Source organism: Tenrec ecaudatus, chromosome 7 (assembly GCF_050624435.1).
Source record: "Tenrec ecaudatus isolate mTenEca1 chromosome 7, mTenEca1.hap1, whole genome shotgun sequence".
NCBI classification, from domain to species: domain Eukaryota; kingdom Metazoa; phylum Chordata; class Mammalia; order Afrosoricida; family Tenrecidae; genus Tenrec; species Tenrec ecaudatus.
The window spans coordinates 52606111-52628059 of record NC_134536.1 but is presented as its reverse complement, the minus strand read 5'-3'; the positions used below and the strand labels follow the sequence as shown (position 1 = coordinate 52628059).

Genomic DNA, 21949 nt, shown 5'->3' with positions numbered 1-21949 from the left:
AACAGGTCAAGCGACACCATCCGATAGTGAAAAACACATGTGAACAGACATTTCTCTAAATAACTAATATGGCCACTACACACAAGTAAAGATCACTAAGGAAGTGCCAAACGATGCATGAGTGGAACCACACGTAGGTGCGGCTTCACTTCCACTCAGACCAAAACCAAGCCCATGGTCATTGAGTCAAATCTCACTCACAGGCATCCTGAAGGACAGGACAGAACTGCCCCGCAGGTGGATCCACAAAAAGAGCTAACCAGGAGTTACCACAGGGAGAAATTAGATGGTGCCCAGCTATCAAACAGGATAGCATCTGGGGTTTTAAAGGGTTGTTTCCAAATAAGACGTCAAGTCTACATAGAAGCAGCACACCAACATCCACAACCCAAGGACTGTAAATGATATATCCCAATCTGAAGGAGGGAAGGATGTCAGAGTTTAAACTGAGATCCTGGTGTGCAGAAGGCTATCGGTGACATTGGAAGCCCAAGATACATTTGCAGGATCTACATGGGAATAAGCCTCCAGTGATTTCCCTGTAACCCTAATGGAAGGATGGGAAAGACAAAGCTATTGGAGAGGGATTATTAGAGATTATTGATAAACCTGTCTTCAATGATCAATCCTTTTCACGAGATCTCCCCTCTGATATACTTTGTGCTTGATCGGTGTTTTAATATTTTCAATGTGTTTTTTTCTCAATTGGGATTTATCTATTGTATTTTGTCATGGTAGATAGCCTTCTTGAAGCTTCACTATGTGTTTTTCTATGTTTCTCTGTATATGATACCCAGGATCGATGAACCTACAGAGACAGAAACTAGAGTAAGAGTTCTTAGGGGGTACAGTAGAGAAGATGTGTGTGGGGGGAGGGGTGGTATTATAAAAGGGGAGCTGACATCAAGGAGTTCAAGAAGGAAGAAAACATTTTGAAACTGATTTTGATAGCAACTGTACAATACTGCTTGATGTGGCTGGACTATGGAATGGTATGATGTCTGGATTAGTACCTAATAAAATCGTTTGGGGTAAAAAAAGTTACCAAAAACCTAATAGTTCTACTCCTGGGTATATATTTGAAAAGACCTGAAAGCACAACTCACAAATTGATACTTACACACCAACATTCATTTGATGCCTTCCTCACAAAAACCAAAAGGTAGAAGTAACTTAAATGCTGTCCATCAAGAGATGAATGGATACACTAAATATTTACTAAGTGTGCTGTGTCTATATATATTTATTCAAATATTATCCAGCCATAAAGAGAAATCAAATTTGGATACTTGCTATGCCATGGATAAGCCCTGAAGACAGCCTAAATAAAACCAGACACAAGAAGACAAACATCATGTGATCCCACTCATGAAATCCAGAATAGACAAACACCCTCATCCAAAGTTTGCTAGTGGGTAGCAGAGAGAGTGGGAAGGGAAAAGACAGGGTTCTTGTTTATAAGGCATTGAGTTTCTATTAAAACAGTAAATGAAAACAACTCAAAACCAAACACGCCACCAAGTTAATTCTGACTCATAGCAACCTCCTAGAGGAGAGCTACTCCTGTGGGTTTCTACGTCCAACTCTTCCCAGGGTTTAAAAGCCCCATTTTTTTTAAATTTTATTTTTTAGTTCAAGGATCGTTTGTTGGCCTGTAGGAGTGTTTTGCAGTCCAGTCTGTTGGGGCACCACGTCCTGGCCCCAAAGTCCACCTTCAGCATTCCCTGGGGGCCTTGCGCTTCTTTCCCTGGTTGTTCCGCTGCAGTGTAAAAGCCCCATCTTTTGTCCTTCCAACAACTGGAGTTTCCAACTGCTGCCTTCCACTGAGCAGCTTGAAGCATCACCATTGCTCCACCAGGGCTCCTGAGCTTCTATTACGTGTGAGTGTGTGTGTGTGACAGATTCGGAAATGGACAGAGTGTTTGCATAAAACGGTGGCTGTACTTAATGTCACTGAATTGTACATATACAAATAGTTGAAAAGGGAAAATGTTCTCTTGAATTTATTTTCCCACAACTAAAAAACAAGACATCTAGAATAGCCAAGTTCATAGGGACAAACATCAGTGGTCACCAGGGACAAATTGCAGGGGCAACTGGGGTGTGATGCCTTAAGGGGCACTACTAAGTTTCCGTTAAGCAAGAGGGAAAATCAGAATGTGGGGCTGGTTACACGGCGGGGGGAACAGACCGTCGATGTCCGTGAATTGCACACATGAAATAGATTGAAATGGCAAATGTTTTGTGATGTATATTTTGCCAAAAAAGTTGATCTGTGATATTACAAGCATCATTTATACCATTTATTTAGTTCACCCAGACACTTTGTCAGTTTACACGACCGATGAGCTCTTCCAGCCATACAATACAAGAGAGACCGTGTCAAGGGAGTTAGCTGAGAGTCGGTTCCTATGCCAGTGCTCAGAAAATGATCACGAACAACTGGATTTTAAGACAAAACAGCTGACCCTCCACGAACATTTGGTCAAAAAGCAGAATATTAACAGCTCTAGAGACCCTAATGTCTCATCAACAATATTTTAAGAACTATTTAACATGCTTAAAAGTCTACAATTGAACAAATACTTTCGTTCTAGCCATATAAATTTATAGAACAGTTTAATTAAAGCTGGAAATAGGAGAAAAAACAGATTACAACACATTTCCCTTTCTCAATTTTTTTTTTGGTGTGTGATTACTGAAGTTGAATCATTTGATATTATGATCGTTGTGCAGTAAAACTTTCTGGTAAGTCTGACTTGAAATTAAGATATATTTTAAAATGGATACAAACTCAGTAAGAAAAAACTAACACCAGTAAGGGTTTGTTCTAACAAAATTTATTATGCAGTAATTAGAAAGGTTAAAGACTTTTCCATCTCAAATAAAAATACAAACTGCTATAAGTACACACATAATACAGTACCTTAGAGAGATTCCAATAAATGTCACAGGAAATACAGTGCATTTGCAAATGGGAGAGACAAATACTTTCTCATTCACAGTGTTTGACAGAGGAGAGCCTGTTCGCACACGGTTTACATAATAAGGTCATGCTCTTGGGCACCGTCCACACAGCCGTGCCAACAGTCCTTTCAGAATGTGAAGTACCGGGCAAACCACTCCTGGCGCTGGGGATCTGGAGAAGCCACCGGAGAAGCTTCACTCTGAGGAGGACTGAATTCACAGAGAGAGAGACATGTAACCCAGCATTCAGCTGTCTGGAGGAATATACTCAGACAAGCACATAAAGCATCAGTGGCGACTCTATCACTGGCCTTTCTTTTGGACGTTGTGTCACGTGAAAGCCTGCTGCCTCCTCAGTGAGTGCTGAGAGCACAGCGCGGCTCAGCTGAAGTCGCTGAGGGAGGAGGCTCACACAGGGCCAACCCGGTGACAAAAAGAAAATGAACAGAAAGGACCGAGGAAAACAACGTCCCCTTCTCCGAATAAAAAAAAATGTGAGAGACTACGATAATGTTCCTTGATTTCAGCATCTTTTCCCTTCAATTTAATTTTAAAATGTCATAATCTGTTCACAAGCATTTGATTCTTACAGATGCAGCCTTATGCATAACTGAAGTAGGTGACTAAACAAAGGTATATATATGTGTGTGTATATTTAGAAATAGTATTTTTACTCTACATATACTAATATTAAGCTTTGATAATTCCATAACAAATACTGTAGGGAAAAGGGTGCATTAAAAATCCATTTTCCCTTTCCACCTTCACAGTCCTATAACCCATACTTATCTTAGCTATAACTAAAGATTCTTTGGGCTAGGTGAGGAAACAAAAGGATCCCTACCGTCTTTGGGGGAAATTACAAGGCACGCAACATGTGTAATGGGGACTCCAGTAGCCACGTTTCTTGAGCTCATGCACATGCATCTTACTGATACCTGAACATACTCATGCACAAGGGAAAATAAGCAACACAAAATATTTAGCAGTAGACACATTTAAAGGTGCATGTGAGTATTTTTCCATCTTGCTATTTTTAACTGTTTTAAATCATTAGTCATTAACTATGTTAAGCACTTAGCCAAACGAGAGATTATCTACATATAATATTATTGCTAGTGATATTGCAGTGATTTAGTAATAATTTAAAAAAAAAACCCTAAACTTAAATCAGCAAAATTCAGTAACAGATTAGTATAAAATAACAGTATTTTTATTCTTATGATCTAATGACTAGCCAAATGCATTTCTTTAGAAATTTACTAGTTAATACATTGAATCAATAACTCTTAGGTAAGAAAATTATCTTTAGAAAAGCTTTATATCTAAATTTAATCTTTAAGTATATCATTGTTCCAAGAGTTTACAAATATTTTATTTTGCATATACATTGAGTATGTATGTTTACAAATAAGACTAAAAACAAGAAAGAGGGGAAAAAATGAACACATGTAAGAAACACAAACAAATAAAACCCCTTAATAATTTTTTTAATGTTAAAGTTTTTAAAAATTTGGATTTTTAGTAAAAAACTTAGTGATAATACTAAGCAGCAGCAGCTCTTCATAAATATCAAGATTTAAGCATTTTAATTAGCACCTCTTCAAGCATGTAGATAATTGGAGGTTGATAATTAGAAAAAACTCTTTTCAGTAGAGTTAAGAAAGGTGTTCTCTAGAGAGGTGATAGATACTGAAAGACGTCTCACAGCGATGTTTCTTTCCCTGGCTTTCCTTACAGTAGGGGTTTCTGCAACGTAAGAAGGTAAATATCCAAGTTAAAAGAGAGGGAAAAAATCACTGGTGAGGCGGGGCTCACCTCAAAAATGTCTTGGACTCTTTGGGTGGCACTGGCTGTGGAAGTGGTTTGCTGCTGTTGAACTCAATGTCGTGGACTGGAGAATTCGGAATGGGATCCAGGCGGTTAGGATGTCCATTACCCACTCCACTGGGTTCCAGAGCACTGAGATTGGGAACACTCACAAACCTGTTTGTTGGTGATTTATCATTCTTCTTCTTTTGCTGCATGAAAAGTAACAGATGTGAGAATCATCCCTGAGTAAGGTCAAATGAGACTATACAAAGCATTGATGACTTAACTTTGGCCTAGGAAACCTCTGTGGAAGTTTTGTGCTAAACCAGAATTTTGGGATTAACCAGTGTTACCCAAAGTGTGGCCTGGGGACCCTGGGAGGACTTCCAGATGGAATCCTCGCAGCAAGCACCTGCGGGAGAGGGAGGAGGAGGAGGACTTGTTGAGCACTGGCTTACTGGGCGGGGAGTAGGAGGTGCAAGGAATGCCACGGAGGAGAGACTACCGAGAGGAAAAGACAGGGAAAATAGTTGCTCTTGCAGGAGCCACACGGTCAAATTGATTTCAGCTTAAAATTAGGAGAAAGGGAAAAGTTAAAAGTAATTTTGAGAGGTTCATAAGCTTTAGTCATCTGTCAAAGGGAGGCAGTCCTTGCCTGGAAAAATGAAGGAATGAGAAGATGCTTGGCAATCGCAGATCTCATATTTTTATTTAAGCTATTGTGGAAGTTACAGAATCTCCTGTCAACTTGTGAAGGGGTGGAGTCTAGCCTGTCAATCAGGTCACAGCCATTGCTGAGGCCTTTATGTGGGCATGACCTTTTCTTGAGGATTCTGGGAACTCCTATCTTCCTCCACGGAGGTGGGACAGATACTGTGTGGTCTCCCTCTGAGACATTTCTGTTGACAAGCCAGATGGAGCTACACTGATGCAGTCAGAGCCTTGGAGCTGTAGAAGCCACATGGAGACCCACGCCAGCGTTAAGATGCTTCCACAACCACCGGATCCACAAGACTTTCCACCCACTGGCATGTGAGCTTCCTGTACTCAGCGTCATTGCATGTGTTGCATGAGTCTGAAGAGGAATTTATAGATTGGTATCAGACATATGGGCTAACATTGGACTTAAGGCCTTGATGTGGACTGGGCTGGGATGTTTTCTTAATATACACTTACTCTTTGAAATAAAGTTCTCTCTTACACACACATGAGTGTCTCTGAATTTGTTTCTCTAGTCAATCAAGACTAACCCAGATATGAAGTTGTTTGGAGACATAGCTTGGTTTTAAATTTACTGCACCATCTTTCTGAAATAAGAAAGTTAAACTTGGAAAATGAAGTCTATTTGCCCAATTGGTGTTATTAATTTATTTCTTAGAAAAATTAAATGTTTTAAAGAAAAATGATCAATACTTTTAATTGGCCATAAGATATTAGCTTTAAAATTAACAGATGAAAAGAAAATGTAATTACGATCGACAAAATCTACCAGTTGGAAATTCCTTAACCTAAACTTCAAAGCAAGCATCTCATGAGTACCTCCAGGATCAATGAGCATCATCCTGCTCCGAAGAAAAAGTAACATGTTTTAAAATATTTCCATTTTTTGTTACTTAAATGTATGATAATAAAATTTCTGTAATCATTTTTATCAAATGACTACAGAGTTTGGGGGTGGGGGATACGGAGAAAACCCCAACAGTATTTTTCCTTTATTTATAAAGTGGTATCTCACTATGAAGACATCTTTTCTCGATGACATCCCATGAATCAAGGACTCTGACAAGGATCCTACTGTAGGATGAGTGAAAAAAGAATTGCCTTCTTCATAGCCATTCATGAACACTGAAGTCACCATTAAGAGTCAAAAGAAGATGGAAATCCTAACTACATTTTCTTCTTTAAGTTATCTGAGGGAATTAAACCTACGTAGAACTCTATTTTTTAAAATCAAAGTATTACCTTGTTAAAGTTCTCTAGAATGGATACCTCATTAAAAATTTAATTTCAATGAAATAAATAACAGATGAAAGGAAAACAATGTTTCAACATGTCTTGTAATTTGCTTGATCATTAAAAGTTTATTTCACCCTAATGCTAATTATGAATTTTAAAACTGAAATTAACTACCTTCCTTCATTGCCCAGTTACTTACAGTGACCCTTTAACCTGCAGGGAAATACAGCTGCATATTCTCCTACTTTGGTCATTCTACTTTGCAAAACACAAAAGTTTCACGTTTGGAACTTGTGAAAGAAGAATGGACTCAGAAGAGAGAAGTCAGTTCTCTGACGGTCAAAGCAGCAGTTTGAATGCTTCTGGCTGAGCACCTGACAGCAATTAGGTGTGATATATAACACACAACTTGGATCAAATGTCATTTATGCTATTATTGATTTCTGCCAAAAGGGATCTAATCCCAGTGAGGTCAATCTACACACACAGTTATTATTATTACTAAGTATTTTATTCCCTAGGATAATTTGTGGTGGCTCACAGAAAATGAGATGTAATCCTGCACCTGAGCAAATACGGACTGAAGAGCCAGTCTCCACAGAGCACTCTGTGGAGAGCTTTGGGCCTTGGTCATGTTCATTTCATTTCCCTATCACGCTCTTCTCGCTGTTCTCAGCGGGTACTCAAGTGTCAGCATGAGGCACACCCCACTGTAATGGACGAGTGTCAGCATGAGGCACACCCCACTGTAATGGACGAGTGTCAGCATGAGGCACACCCCACTGTAATGGACGAGGAAGAGCACAACACTGCGAGAAGTAAAGGCCTTCTCTGAAAACAACCATGCTCAACTCGGGGTGCGCTGAGGGCACAAGCCATAAGTTACGGGCACCTTTTGGAGACTTGAGCGTCTTTCTAGTCCCATAAAGAATTCTGAACACCAAAGAAGGACTTAACTTGAGCTAGATGTTTAGTTTCTTTAGAGATATCAAAAAAATTCGGTAACACTAAGGTTTTATAATATTAATGCAACATTGTTTTAAGGACTATAAATTATCAATAAAGATATGACATGATAGTCTTATTCTTAAAGTGGACACAAGAAAATTAATACATTTTAGTCCTCGATTGTTAAAATAAAATCATTAAACTGAAAACAGATCTGGAAGCGTTATCGCCTGCTATTCTAAATATTTTAAATCAAGTGTAAGCCGCTTTTCTATTCATACAGGTGTGTACAGCACATACCTTTGCCAGTGGATTAATTACACCAACAGTAGGGCTTGAGTTAAACATTTTGTTGAAGTTAGTTTCTCGATTGACTAATTCCAGCTGATAAAATTTATTATCCTCCTATGTAAAAGAATTTTAAATACCTTTTAAACATTCTTGATTGGCTATTTTAAAAATTTTTCCATTCTACATGTCATTTCATTCAAAATTTTGCAAAAAATATCTACAAGCATTGTTAGACTCTCTTAAAAGTGTTCTAGGTTTGCTTGCAGTTGTGTTAAATAAATTGCTGGTGGATGAGTTTTCAACACCTGCCCGACCCTCTACTCCATAATTTTTTTCTATTTTCCAATCCCTCTTCCTTCTAGAATGGATTTGTTTTATTTGGTCCTATATCTTCCACAGAGCTGGCTGCGTAGTGGGAGCAGACCTAACTTGTGGGACTGGTTGTTTCTGTACAGGAAAAGGACAAGAATAAGTTCCTTATTTTGGGGGGAAGGCCATGGGGATAAGCTCATTCAATCTCTGGTGTGTACATTGAGCTGCTCAGCACTAGGTCCACGGGTGGAAACCACCAGTCGTGCTGAGGGAGAAAGATAAGCCAGTCTCCTCTTGTAAAGATTTAAACTCCTGGAAACCTATGGCACGGTCACTATGAGGCAGAATTGACTCATTGGCAGTGAGTGTGGTATACTGGTTCGTCTTCTCTCTGAGACATGTCCTATATCACTGGGAATCAAAGGACAGGGAAAAGGGAATGACCCATATATAACGATGATGAACTTGCCTCTGAGACATGTCCTATATATCACAGGGAATCGAAGGAGAGGGAAAAGAAAATGGCCCATATATAACGATGATGAACTTGCCTTTTGGCTTCACTACTGAAAGGTACTAATTAAACTAAGAAGACCAAAGGAAAGCCTTAGGTCCATGGGACACACCGTGTGTGTGAGAATGTGGTGTGCTCCTGCAGATCCCAATTCTTCATCCCCACTGAGTTACCGCTTATTACCACCCAGTCAGCCATTAACCTCGCCGTCCACAGAGGCAGGCAGGCTGGCAGCAGGCTGTAGTAGGAAAAGAATGAATGGGCTCTGGTGTGAGAAAACCTTTGACTAGTTTCCTGGTGTGGTCACTGAAAGTTACTCCTTTCTCGCAAATCTAACACTTTCTATGTGATGAAGATAAAACACTGTAATGGGCAGATCTCCTCTGGCACAGAGGGTGCTGTAGTGAAAACTGACTTGAAGGCACCTAAGAACCAGAACAACTGTTATCAACTAGACGAGCCATCTGCAAGGCCTGAACCCATAAGGATTGGGAAATTGGCTGGTTAGTGATTGAGGAATGAAATACTGATCAGGACTGCACTGTTTTTATGTGTTAGTGGCAGCAAGAAATCTTGCTTTAATTATTGGACAAGACAGAATTTTAGAAGACCCCGAAGTGCTTATAAAACTTCAGTACCTTCCCTGAGTCCCTAACACCCCAGTATGGATTGAAAATCTGTAGGAGAGAGCCTATGGGTTTTCTTACACATGATCAGGAAGCCCTAGGCAAAGATGCAGTAGCTCTCTGGGTAAGTAGTCTATGGAATACACATTTGGAAATGAACATGACTGACTTTGAAGTTACATGCATGGATGTGTTGCTTCTCCTTTCCTGTCCAATTCTAATTCTACATTTAAAGATGCACACAATCTGTAACAGTATATTAACTATAGATTGGCAGTAGCATATGATTGAACACTGAACATGTGTTAACATGATTTCTTTAAAGAAAATTATAGAAAATTATTAATCTGATACCAAACTTAATAAAAGTGTAATTACTTTAGAGATCCCTTCATTCATACATTATAAACTCTCAATCACAACACATTCTATAATTTGTTTTAAAATTATAATTTAAAATATTTTTCCAATCAACAGTGTATTGATTACTATCAAGGTTACATCATAAACAAGATATCTTACAATTAGTTTCTTTATGACCTGGTCTCTCTCTGAGAGCATGGCTTTTAATTCTGTAATCTTCTGTAGATCTTCTGCTTTTGATTCTCTTTGCAGATATTTTTCTTCCATTTCTTCCAGTCTAAAAACAAGAAAACTTTTAGCTCATTGATGACTCAGACGCGTTCCTTCATAATATTTATTTTTAATATTTACTATTTATTCCAGTGATCACATACCCAAATTTAAAAGTAAGTTTTAGTTTTAGCTTTTTTTTGCTTAAAATCTTGTATAATGAATTATGTGATTGTGTTATTAATGGCTTCCCAGGAGTAGATGAAGTTACTTTAAAAATTTCACTAATTTTGATTTAGTTGAGAGAAATTAGATATGAGGTGAGGGTTCTGCCCAAGTTAAATGGGGCTCGTTTAACAAACAGTTTTGAGGCTAGAAATGTAGACTTAGTATAAGAAGCGCTTGTGATGAAGTAAGGCTTGGTAACATATGTAAAAAGGACAAAGACAAGATACAAAGGAACAAGGAACGTAAACATATATAAACACCATCATCCATTTCTGGATTATGAAAAATACAGTTTATAGAGTCTTCATTATCAGCTGATGCATACAAAATGGTGAGCAAGGTTCATTAGGTAAGAACCACATTCGTACGTAGTCCATGGTGTCTAAAATGCAATAGTGGCCGGACAGAATGCCACGATGCTCCCGGGGGCTCTATAGGAGAGGCTACTTCCTATGAGCAGAGGCGGCACTGACCTGAAGAATCTAAAGATACAAGGCGGGGCAGATTAACGAGCATACAAGTGTCCACTGATGGCTTAGTTTGAGAAAAAAATGGGAATAAAGCATTTTAACATCTAATTTTAGAGAATTAAATAATTAAAATGTAAAATTATAATGGTTGACAAAATATAAAGCATTGAACTTACATTCAATAATACAAATACAACAGTGAGTCAAAAAGTACTACTGCAAAATCATAGAACTCTTCATTAAACAAACATATCTATTGTTTCTTGATTTATCTTCCCTCAATTTCTGTACCCTTCTGAAGGTGGTGTTTTTATCTCTGTGTTTGTCTGAGTAGACTAGAGAAACAAATCCAGGGAGACTCATATGTGTGTAAGAGAGTTTTATATCAAAGAGTAACTTACACATTAAGAAAACTTCCAAGCCCAGTCGAGATCAAGTCCATAAGTCTGATATTAGCCCATATGTCTGATACCAATCTATAAAGTCCTCTTCAGACTCATGAAACACATGCAATGGTGCTGAGTGCAGGAAGATCACAGTCCAGTGGGTGGGAAATATTGTGGATCCAGTGGTATTGTAAGGAACTCAGTGCTGGCAGGGGTTTGCACGTGGTTCCTCCAGCTCAGGGCACTTGTCAGCTGCAATGTCTCCCAGGGAGTGAGCTTGCATCCCACCTCCATGGAGCTATTTATCTCCTTAGCACCTCTAAATGAGGTCAAACTGTGATCTGATTGACAGGCTAAACTCCACCCTCTCATTCATAAGTCTCTAATTGACAACAGATTAACTACCACACTCTCGAGCCCCCCCCCACCCAAATTCTATAATCTTCCATTTGTACCACTTCAAAATGGCAGGTTTGCCATCTTCCAAGGATTCAAACTATGTTCCTTTGAAATGTTTTTTGAGGTTTGGAACCCAAGAGAAGCCCGGAGAGGCAAGATCAGGGCTGTAGGCCAGATGGGCCAAGATTTTCCAAAGCAATCCTTGTAGGAACAATCCTTGCTACCCGGGAAGAATGAACAGGTCCACTGTCGTAATGGGAGACAATGTCTCAGTACTACTCTCCTGGCCTTTTCTGAATCAGTGCAATTTGTAATTTTCTTAAAACTTCTTTGTAATAAGCTACTAAGTTTGTCCTGTATCCTTTTGAGAAAATGATCCCTTTGGAATTCCAAAAAAAATAAACCTCTGAGCTGACCTCTCTACCTCGAATTTATTTTTTAAGATTATTTATTTTTAAAAATCATTCTATTGGAGGCTTTTACAAATATATGAATTCATAGATCAATTAATCAAGTGAACTTGTACATGTTGCCATCATTTTGAAAACATTATATTTCTACTTTAGCCCTTTGATATCAGCTCTTTTCCCTCCCTCCCCTACCCTCCTGACTTCATGAACCCTAAATCAACTATATATAATTATTTTTTTCATATCTTACACATTCCACTGTTAACCCTTTACCCACATTTCTGTTATTTGTTCCCCTGGGGGGGGGTTATACATCCATCATTGCTACCTCCCCCTTTCTCCCCCACCCCCCTTCCTTCCCATACCCTCATGGAATCCCTACTTCTGTTACTGTTTCTGAGGGGTTGATCTGTCCTGGAATATGGGTGTCAAAACACTTATTTGTAGCCATGTATGTAATCCGGTTTGGGGTATTGATATTGGGGGGTGGAAGCATCAGAGAACTAGAGGAATGTTGTGCATTTTGTTGGTGCCATACTGCACCCTAGATGAATTGTCTCTTCTGTGTGACCTTTCTGTGAGGGAATGTCCAATTGTCTATAGATGGGTCTCCACTCTGACCCCTTTCCTTCACATCAATATGATTATTTGGTTTTGATCTCCTGATACCTGATCCCATCAATACCTCATGATCTACACAGGCTGGTGTGCTGCTTCCATATGGGCTTTGGTGCTTTCCTGCTAGATGGCCGCTTGTTTAACTTCAGGTACTTAGGACCCCAAATGCTATATCTTTTGATATCCGGGCACCATCAATTTCTTCACTACATTTACGCATGCACCCATTCTGTCTTCAGTGATTGTGTCAGGAAGTTGCGTATCACACAGTGCCAGGTTATTAGAACAAAGTGTTCTTCTACTGAGGGAAGACTTAAGTAGAGGTCCAGAGTTCGCCTGCTACTTTAATGCTTTTAACATATAAATATATGTACATAGACCAATACCCTTATCTTTATATATTAGTATATTTACATATATTCATGTCTATATGTAGCTTTTGCTGCCTGGTTCTTTCCTCGATTTTCCTTTCCTCCTGTCCACTCTCATGTTTACCCTTCATTCGGCTCTCAGTAATTTCTCTCAGCTACATTACAGTTGCTCAACCACCACCCGACATTCTACACCCTCCTTGTCATTGATCTTAGATCTCTTACTGTTCCCCTGCTCCTGAGTTTGTTGTCTCCCTTGAATTTATTCACTGGCCCAGTAACCCCCTGGAAGCCATCCATTTGGTTTGACGTTTTCCTTTAGTAGACCACCCCAACAAGACGAGGAAGAGTGCATGACTGAGAGGACAGGTCAGCAGCCACCCACTGATGGGAGAGACAAGTTCAACCATGTTTTCTTTGGAACAAACTCATGCATACATGAACTGGAACCCCGCAGCAGTATTGTTTCCTTATCCTAGCATTTTAAAACTATTTCCAGGGGAAGTAAACTAAAAAGAAGCTGACTGCCATTGAGTTTATTCCTAGTCATAGTAATCCTAGAGAATTTCTTTCCAGCCATCAGGGATTCTTGTCCCTACACTACGTTGCCGAAAGACATCAGAATCCCCGTGTATCTGAGTGCCAGACCCCAAACCAGTTGTCATCAAGTCCATTCCAACCCACAACAACCCTGCCAGACCAGGTGGAACTGCTTGGGGCACTTCTGAGGCTCCCCTCGCTCTGGGAGCCCATGGCCACACCTTCCTCTGAGGGAACAGCAGTAGAGTAGAGCTGTGGACGACCTTTCCATGGTTAACCCCTGCTTCACCAGGGCTCTTCCTCATACTCCAAAGCCCACGAATTCCATCCAGGCGAAAGGATTTAGAAAGAATTCAGTTGGCTCCTTGCTCAGCCCCAGGACTCGAGTTCTAACGGGTGGGAAACTGAGGCGATGAGGAAGCGTGGGCTTTGGAAGCGATGGATCAGCTCATGGCCTTTCGGAATGTTGTCAATGCAGGGTGTGGTCAGTTATGCAGTATGTACATTACACTATCTTTACTTTTGTTCTTGATGACATGGGGAAATGAGCGAAAAAAAATTACAATTTATGATGCTTACACTGATGTCACTTCAAGACTTGGCAGGGTTTAGCCTCTACAGATTTTACGTGAAAAGCTTTAAGGAGGCTGAAAATAACAGATCTAGTCATCAAATAGGAACCCTGGCGGCATAGTGGTTACAATTTGGGCTGCTAACTGGAAGCTCAGCAGTTTGAAACCATGAGCTGCGCCGAGGGAGAAAGATGGGGCTTTCCCTGAAACTAAATTAAAGAGGTACAGCCGTGAAGCCCACAGGGACAGTTCTACCCTGCCCTACACGGTTGCTATAGTTTGGCACCGACTGGATGGCAGTGAGTTTGGTTTTGGGTTTTAAGACAAGGAATGAAAGGAGTCCTGGAGGGGAAGTCGGATGCTAACCAGAAAGTAAGCAGGTCAAAGCCACTAGCCACCCTAGAGGAGGAAGTCAGGCCTTTCTGCACCTGTAAGGAGCTGTCCACGCTTATTTATTCATTTGAGTTTTGAGTCAAGGCATACAATTATTTGGGTTTTATACTGAAAGTAGCCACAAGGGGTCACTGTAGCACTTTCTTTATCATTAAAGCAAACCACAGGATGATGAGGGCTATGAATGTACAAATGTGCTTTACACAATTGATGTATGTATGGATTGTGATAAGAGGTGCCTAAGCCCCTAATAAAATGATTTTTTAAAAATTAAAGCAAACTACAGGGCCAGATTTTGAATTGCTTCTAGTAGCTCTGGTGGCTACAAAAAATAAATAAATAAATAAAAAAACCTTATCTAATTCTTTTTTTAAATAAGCATTTTATTAGGGGCTCATACAACTCTTATCACAATCCATACATATACATACATCAATTGTATAAAGCACATCTGTACATTCTCTGCCCTAATCATTTTCTTTTTTCCCCCCTCTTTTCTTTTTTTACATTTTATTAGGGGCTCATATAACTCTTATCACAATCCATAGCCTTATCTAATTCTAAAGGATATTTAAAGCTATTTGTAGTGATTATTATCACTTTCCTCCTCTTAACAAAATATCGTTACATTATCAAAATAAACAAACAAAACTAATAAAACAGAAAAACTCCTAGATCTGAAAGGAAAAACTAATTGATTAAATTGGAAAAACATAATCCATGCAAATACAAATGGTAGAGCATTAAAGGAGAGAACAAATAGCAATATTATATAATTTAACTGACAAATATTTCCAGAGTCATTATACCTTTAAAATTCTAAGAACAAAGCTTGGAACCATTCCAATATCTATTTAAAGCCCTCGTTGGCTAACATCTAACATGCTCCCTTTCTTTAGCTGCCCACGCAGGGCAGGCATCTGCTCCCCCAGGGCCAGGTGTGAACAGCTGGTGGCACAGAGAGAACTTCCTTCTCCTGTACCCTTTTTAACCACAGGAAGGAGAAAGGGTCAGTTCAGTTCCCCAAATGAGATCAAGCACGGGCCGATTTGCTACTCCATTTCCCAAAGCACAAGTATGCCTGGTTTTATTTTCACAAAATTTCTAGTTGTGTAATTGTTTTTTTTAAATTTTCCATTCAGATACGGGTTTTCAGCAGTGATGATTGTTTTACTTAGTGATGTACAATTTTCCTGTAAGTTAAAACCATGCCATTAAAAGATACGGTATTAAGAAAATAGTAGAGGCGGCCAGAAATGAAAGATGGTCACCCAAGTTGGATTAGTCTAGACAAGTCTGCCTTCATCAAGCCACCCGAGTGCCTGCAGCCTTTTGACTCAAAACAGGATTCCCCTGACAGGTCAGGCAAAGACCACAGAGATGGGGGGTGTGCACAATTCCTTAGGGGCATGTTGATCTCTCGTTAGGCAAATGTGCCCTCATTTGGGCTTTCTGTTTTGTTTTGTGGACAAAGAGAAAATATATAGGTCAATATCTATCCTTCATGGGCCACAACAAAGTCATAAACTATAAGTGCCTAAAAGTTCAAACTGTATAAAAAGTATACACAACTTAATAGACACCCATTCTGTTTTTTTAAACAAATAATTGATTTTTAAAAATCAGTCAAACAATAGTTTCATTAGTAACACTATATATTTTAGGAATTTCATTTCATTTAGATTTTTAAAAGTTCCCTTTCTATTTCATACCATCCTTTCCTATGTCTTACATGAAGAAAATAAAGCAGCTGGCATGTTTTAGGACAAACCTTTGTTATCCCCATGCCTGAGCTCAGACTCTGACTAGCATTTCCACTCCGACCCTATTCAATGTCAACCCTGAGACAAAGGGCCCCCTTCTTATCTCCCGAGAGTGCACAAAAAACCTAACAGGTCGTTTAAAAACCAAACAAGAAGAACTTATTGTGGGATTGTAGATAGAATAACTTGAACAACTTTTAAGGAATAAGTAATTTGAAGGTCGAGAGGAGCTTCTTTGCAATTAGGAGACACTGAAAGTACAAAACCCCAACCAAAGTCACTGCCACTGCGTTGATAGCCCTCATAGGGCCCGACAGGACAAAGTCTGAGTGCCCTGTGAGTTTTGAGGCGGTAAGTGTTTACAGGAGAGGAAGCCCCTTCTCCTAAGTGCATAACCACTACACCACCAGGCCTCCTGGAAAGTACAAAAGAGCTCAACAACCCCTCAAGAGATTTTCTTCTTGTTTGAGTATGATGGAAAGTAAATTAACATACACCAAACTAAAACAAACAAAAAAACGAAACTCACTGTCATGGACTCAATTCCTACTCACTGTGACTCTGTAGCACAGTGTCTGAGGCTGTGCATTTTTATGGGCGCAGAAAGCTTCATTTTCTCCCATGGATCACCCGGTGGGTTTGAACTGTTAGCCCTAGGGTAAGCAGCCCAAGGTGTACTCCACCAGGCTACCAAGGCTCCTTAAATTAAGGGAACGTTAGACTAAAATAATCAGGAACAATCTCTGAATGACCTGTTTTCAATTCGCTTTAACATACTTTTAACCATGGAGGGAAACACATGGATATAATAACAAAACTCATTCCCTCACTTTATTCTTTAAAAATATTTTAAATGACACTTTATTAGGTACAATGCTTTTACTATGGTGATTGTTTACAACTATCTAATAATCATTCCATAAGAGCTGCGGAGCCGGCGCTTTCTTCCATGTTTGAAATTTGCTGCTCCCGACCGTCCTTGGAGTGTCTACCAGAGGTCCTCAAACTATGGTCCACGGGCCACATGAGGCCCACCAAGAACATTTGTCTGGCCGGCCGGCCGGGGGTTTTTGTCCCCTTTGTTTTTTACTTCAAAATAAGATATGTGCAGTGTGCATAGGGATTTGGTCATAGTTTGTTTTTTTTAAACTATAGTCCGGCCCTCCAATGGGTCTGAGGCCCGTTTAAAGTGGCCCCTGTTTAAAAAGTTTGAGGACCCCTGGTTAAGCCCTCAAGGCTTTGATGGAGCAGAAGTAAGAAGCTTCCACACTCATCACAGGGGGCAGCAGGTTTCCAGGGGAACAAGAAATAAGTGGGGTAGCATGGACCCTGGCCAAAAGGTAAAATGAGTGGTTGGTCTAGGAAACATTGTAATTGCCATGAATATTCTTCAATTACTAAAACTGATAACCATATAGAAAAGTTAAAAGTTCCTATTTACTACTTACTGAAAATCCACAATGTATAAAAACACACACGCAACAGCATAAAGACACACGGACAGAGCATGTTCACAGTAGGAAGTGAGAATTCCTTGATCCTGGTTGTGTGAAACAGGGTCATAAAAGCAGGCAAAAAGGAAAGGCTTGGGATGTCTGGATTTTAGCTCTGTCTGATGAACGGTCTCAGCCCAAACTTGAACCCCAGCTTTCTGAGACTCCCGAGCTTACGAGACCTTCTACAAGGCAGACAGACACTTGAACCTTTCCCGTGGCTCACACGGTCTTTCAAATTGCCTTCCTAGTAGCAGACAGCAGTCACTGTGACTGGAAGCGATGACCCCAGGAATAGCCTGACAATTCCAAGGGCCCATTCACAAAGTGGACTACTGAAGGAATTGTCAAGAAAATTCATCCATAAAAGACCTAATAAGCACTTATGAAGGCAAAGATTCTGACAAGCACTATCAACACTGATGCTCATCAAAAAGAGCAGCTCACCTCAAAGGCTCCTAACAGGGCGAGCCACTGTGGCATGTTTTCTATTTCTGCTTACGTCAATGTGTGTGGGGACACGCATGCACATATATGTAACAGTGTTTATTAGGAGACTAAGTTAAATAGAAGAAATGTGAGCGGACTATTGGAGGAATGTGATTGAGTGATAATAGCGAAGGAAAGACTACAGGAAAGAGAAAAGTCAGTTTAGTTGATAGAAAGGCAGTAAATAGCGGATGGATGATCCAGAATGCAGAATAAGGCACGATGGAGTTAAATATAAATATTTGACTTTAAAACAGAAAGTTATGTGTTTGGTCATTAATTGTGACTTTCTTGAAGTATATAGAGATATGCTTCCTAGGGAAATAACTACTATTACTAAAATTTATGCTTATTTTAGGATATTTTAATAAAATATAGTTAACAGCACATATCTATATGTATACAAATAATATCATAACCGTCCTATTGTTCAGAGAACGCTCTTTTACTTCATATCACATCATGGATGACTCTTGAAGTAAACTCAGCCAGCTCCAACTACCAGCACCCATAAAGGACGGGGTCTCCAAGGCTGTCAGGGTTTACAGGAGACGAAAGCCTCGCCTTTCTCCTGGGGAGCAGCTGGTGGGGTTGAACCGCTGACGCCGCAGTTGGCAGCTCAGTGTGTAGCCCACTAAGGCCCCGGGGCTCACAGAGCTGCTTTCCTGCAGGATAATGCTTTAGACGCGTCCCAGGTGCACAGCAGCAGCGGAGGCCAAGGGAACAATCATCCAACAGTCTCGCAGCTGTGTCCTCCCTCCCGACAGCACACAGCACATTCTAACGACTATAGTAATGTAACACGAAACTCCCTAACATCAGTCGCTGGCCTGGCGCTCGGCGCAGCGCTCCTGTTTGGCATCCACGTAGGAACTTGGTTGAATACAACGTGACTTACGACACTTGTAAAGCTGCATTTATCTCCTTGAGTAGCTCGTTAGTCTTATTAAAGTCTGCCCGCATGATATTTTTCTCTCTCAGGTGGTCTGCTGTCATGACATCCAGCTCTTTTTCAAGTCTCTTGTTTAAATCTTGTTCATGCAACCTGTTTAATTTATTTTTAGTTAAGAAAACGTTATTCTGAAGTCAAGCTTTGAAAAGTTTCTATAGTCTCTTAGATTTGAAACATTCAGAGGTACCAACAACACTCCCCCTCCCCCCCTGCGATCGACAGGCTAGAGTAGAACTCCCCCCACAGGATCTACGGAAGCAGGCACCCACGTCTTCCTCCCCCGGAGCGGCTGGTGGGTGTGAACTGCTGACTCTGGTCCACAGTCCAGCCCTTTAGCCACCGCGCCACCAGGTTCCCTTGTTGTAGGGACAATCTACTGAAAATTGCCCAAACGAAGCTACTTTCCTCTAATCTTCTAGCTTGTTAAATTGTCTCCTTTAATGCTTTTGCACTTTATAAAAATAACATTTAAAAAAGACTTCAGTATATTAAATCTAATCTCATCAAAGTTAACAAATACACATGAATCACTTACCACAGCGTGCCATCTATGTTATGGATTGTGACATAGTCAAGCATAGTGGACAGTGGCCTGCAGTAACTCACTAGAGGGGGAGTCCAGTCATGCACACAGGCATGTCCAGCTAAACAGCACAAGCACAGTCTGAAATCCCCAGCATGCTTACTGTGCTGGATCGAAGAGCATACCTCATCTGTTGGTTAGATTCGCTTCGGATTCTGAGGACTTCTTGGCCCTTGAACTCCAGTTCTTTGGTTAGGGCCTTGATATTCTCATGGAGCTGCTGCACCTCATTATCCAAATCAGAGATGTGATGCTCTCTGTGCCGCAATTCCTCTTGGAGGTCTGTTAATCTGCCCAGGTGCTCCTGGCTCTGAAGAACACGAATACTTCTAAGACATTTTCTACGAACCAGATGATTGTCTTTTTGAGAGAGAATAAATGACACGCTGTCCAGTGTCCCCTCCCTGACGGGGCTTCGAGCAAACTAAAAATGAGACCATGTCTGGGCCTCTCCTCTTCCCATACATTTAACAAGTGTCTTGATGGGAACGCAGCTCCATTAATGTCAGTGCTACATGGGATCCAAAAGATCCCAGACGCACATTTCCCTCATTTTATAGACAAGGAACCCCATACTCCGAAAGGTGGTGTGTCTGAGAATAATATGTATGTCTAGGCAGTGGCAAAGCTGAGGAAAGAACATAGAGCTTTGAAATAGGCGGTAAGTTATACGAGAGGCTTTAAAAAGTTTGTAGGAAAAGATAATGGAATTTACCCATGAAATTTTTGAAGCCCATTTGCCTGGAATTATAAGGAGCTAGCACCACTGTTTTTTAATGAAAAAGAACTTCTGTTTCTGCAGGTCATTGCTAAGAAGACACACACACACACACACACACACACACACACACACACAGAGCAGACTCTGCCCAGTGATGCTCAGCAATTAGCAGGCGTGGCAGATAAGCTCCCCTGTTTTCCTGGAGCCACGGCTCTGCAAGCGCTCCAAGAGCAGACATCGTGGGTTTAGTAGTTAGCCTACTTGGAAGTGAGTAGAACTTCCCTCCACTGTTTCAAGGCGGGTCTTTTAAAATTTCCTGGCAACAAAGAGAAACTATGGGTTGTCACTGACACAGCTGAAGACTAACAGAATATAAGACACAAACAAATAAATAAATAAGAACTGGCTACCCGGTTCCATGCCTAAAATAGACAGGTTATATTCATACATTTCATATCATAAACTCTCTAATGGAAGGAATACATATTTGGTCACAGGAGCCCTGGTGATGCAGTGGCTAAAGCACTCAACCGCTGTCCCAAAGGTGGGCAATTTGAATACACAGCAATTCCGTGGGAGGAAGATGTGGCAGGTGGCCGCTACCACGATTCAATGGCCTAAGTGAAGGTGTGGCGGTTCTCCTCTGTCGTACAGGCCTGCTATCAGTCAAAATGGACTCATTGGTGGTGTGGGGAATACTTGCCTAAAGGACACAGCTTAAAAATACGAAAATTGGCTGTGTAGTGCTACGTGGGACTATAAATTACCTTTTATTTTCCCCTGCGGGCCTGCTTTTTCTGAGGACCTGCTTCTTCCAAAGCTGTGCCACCCAGTCTCCTGCGGTGGACTGGTCAGAGGTGGCCCGTGCGTCCAGTGGCTCCCACGGTGGATTTAAAGTGCGACTGGACAGCACCACTGCTGTAGTCTCCATCTGACTTACATATTTCACTTGTTCACGCCCCAGGATGGAAGCAAATTCAAAACATTTCAAGACCAGGAGATAAAATGTGATGTCATGGCCCACAAACACTAAGGTCAAATGGCTAACTTCTCTTTTAAAATGAAACTCTTCAACTAAGATAATAAATCATAAAGAGTGAGAACACCAATTATTACAAAATAATTGTAAACCTCTAATGTGCTCACGTTTAAGACATCTTCACAGAACAGAGTGTTCTCGTTTACCTGCCGTCTGCCGATCTCTACGCTTCTCTCGAGGTCCATTTTAGCAGCTGCCAGCTCCTGGTGGTGACTATGCTGGAGCAAATCAATTGCAGCTGCATGTTGGTGGTTCAGTTCTGAGCGCAAGGAAGCTGGTAGTCAAGGAATAAAAGAGGTATAGCATATTTCCAAATGTTATGGATAATTCAGATAAAAGTCATAGGCTGCTATTATTTTACATAAGGACACATTTATATGTCTCTTAAATTATTATCTACCATAAATCTGTCAGCTGTTGTATCATGGTGGCTTACTTGTGGCTCTAATGTTGGAATCCATGCCACCAGTATTTCAAATACAGACCAGATCACTTGTGATGGGCAGGTTTTAGCCGAGCTTAC

The 21949-nt window shown here is 40.5% G+C and overlaps 1 protein-coding gene across 2 annotated transcripts in view; it reads right to left on the bottom strand.

The window, feature by feature from the left end:
• Positions 1-2858: 2858 nt before the first annotated feature.
• The window catches only part of FAM184A (family with sequence similarity 184 member A), a 147279-nt gene continuing 128188 nt past the window's right edge, over positions 2859-21949 (bottom strand). The window contains exons 12-18 of one of the 2 annotated variants that reach the window (XM_075553947.1): positions 21573-21700; positions 19792-19976; positions 19030-19176; positions 9949-10066; positions 7984-8088; positions 4786-4988; positions 2859-3177 (exon numbers count right to left, since the gene is read on the bottom strand). In XM_075553947.1, the coding sequence (XP_075410062.1) occupies positions 3096-3177; positions 4786-4988; positions 7984-8088; positions 9949-10066; positions 19030-19176; positions 19792-19976; positions 21573-21700 (968 nt within the window). In that variant the 3' untranslated portion in view covers positions 2859-3095. The remainder of the gene's footprint in view (positions 3178-4785; positions 4989-7983; positions 8089-9948; positions 10067-19029; positions 19177-19791; positions 19977-21572; positions 21701-21949) is intronic. The other variant, XM_075553948.1, reaches the window with a different exon arrangement.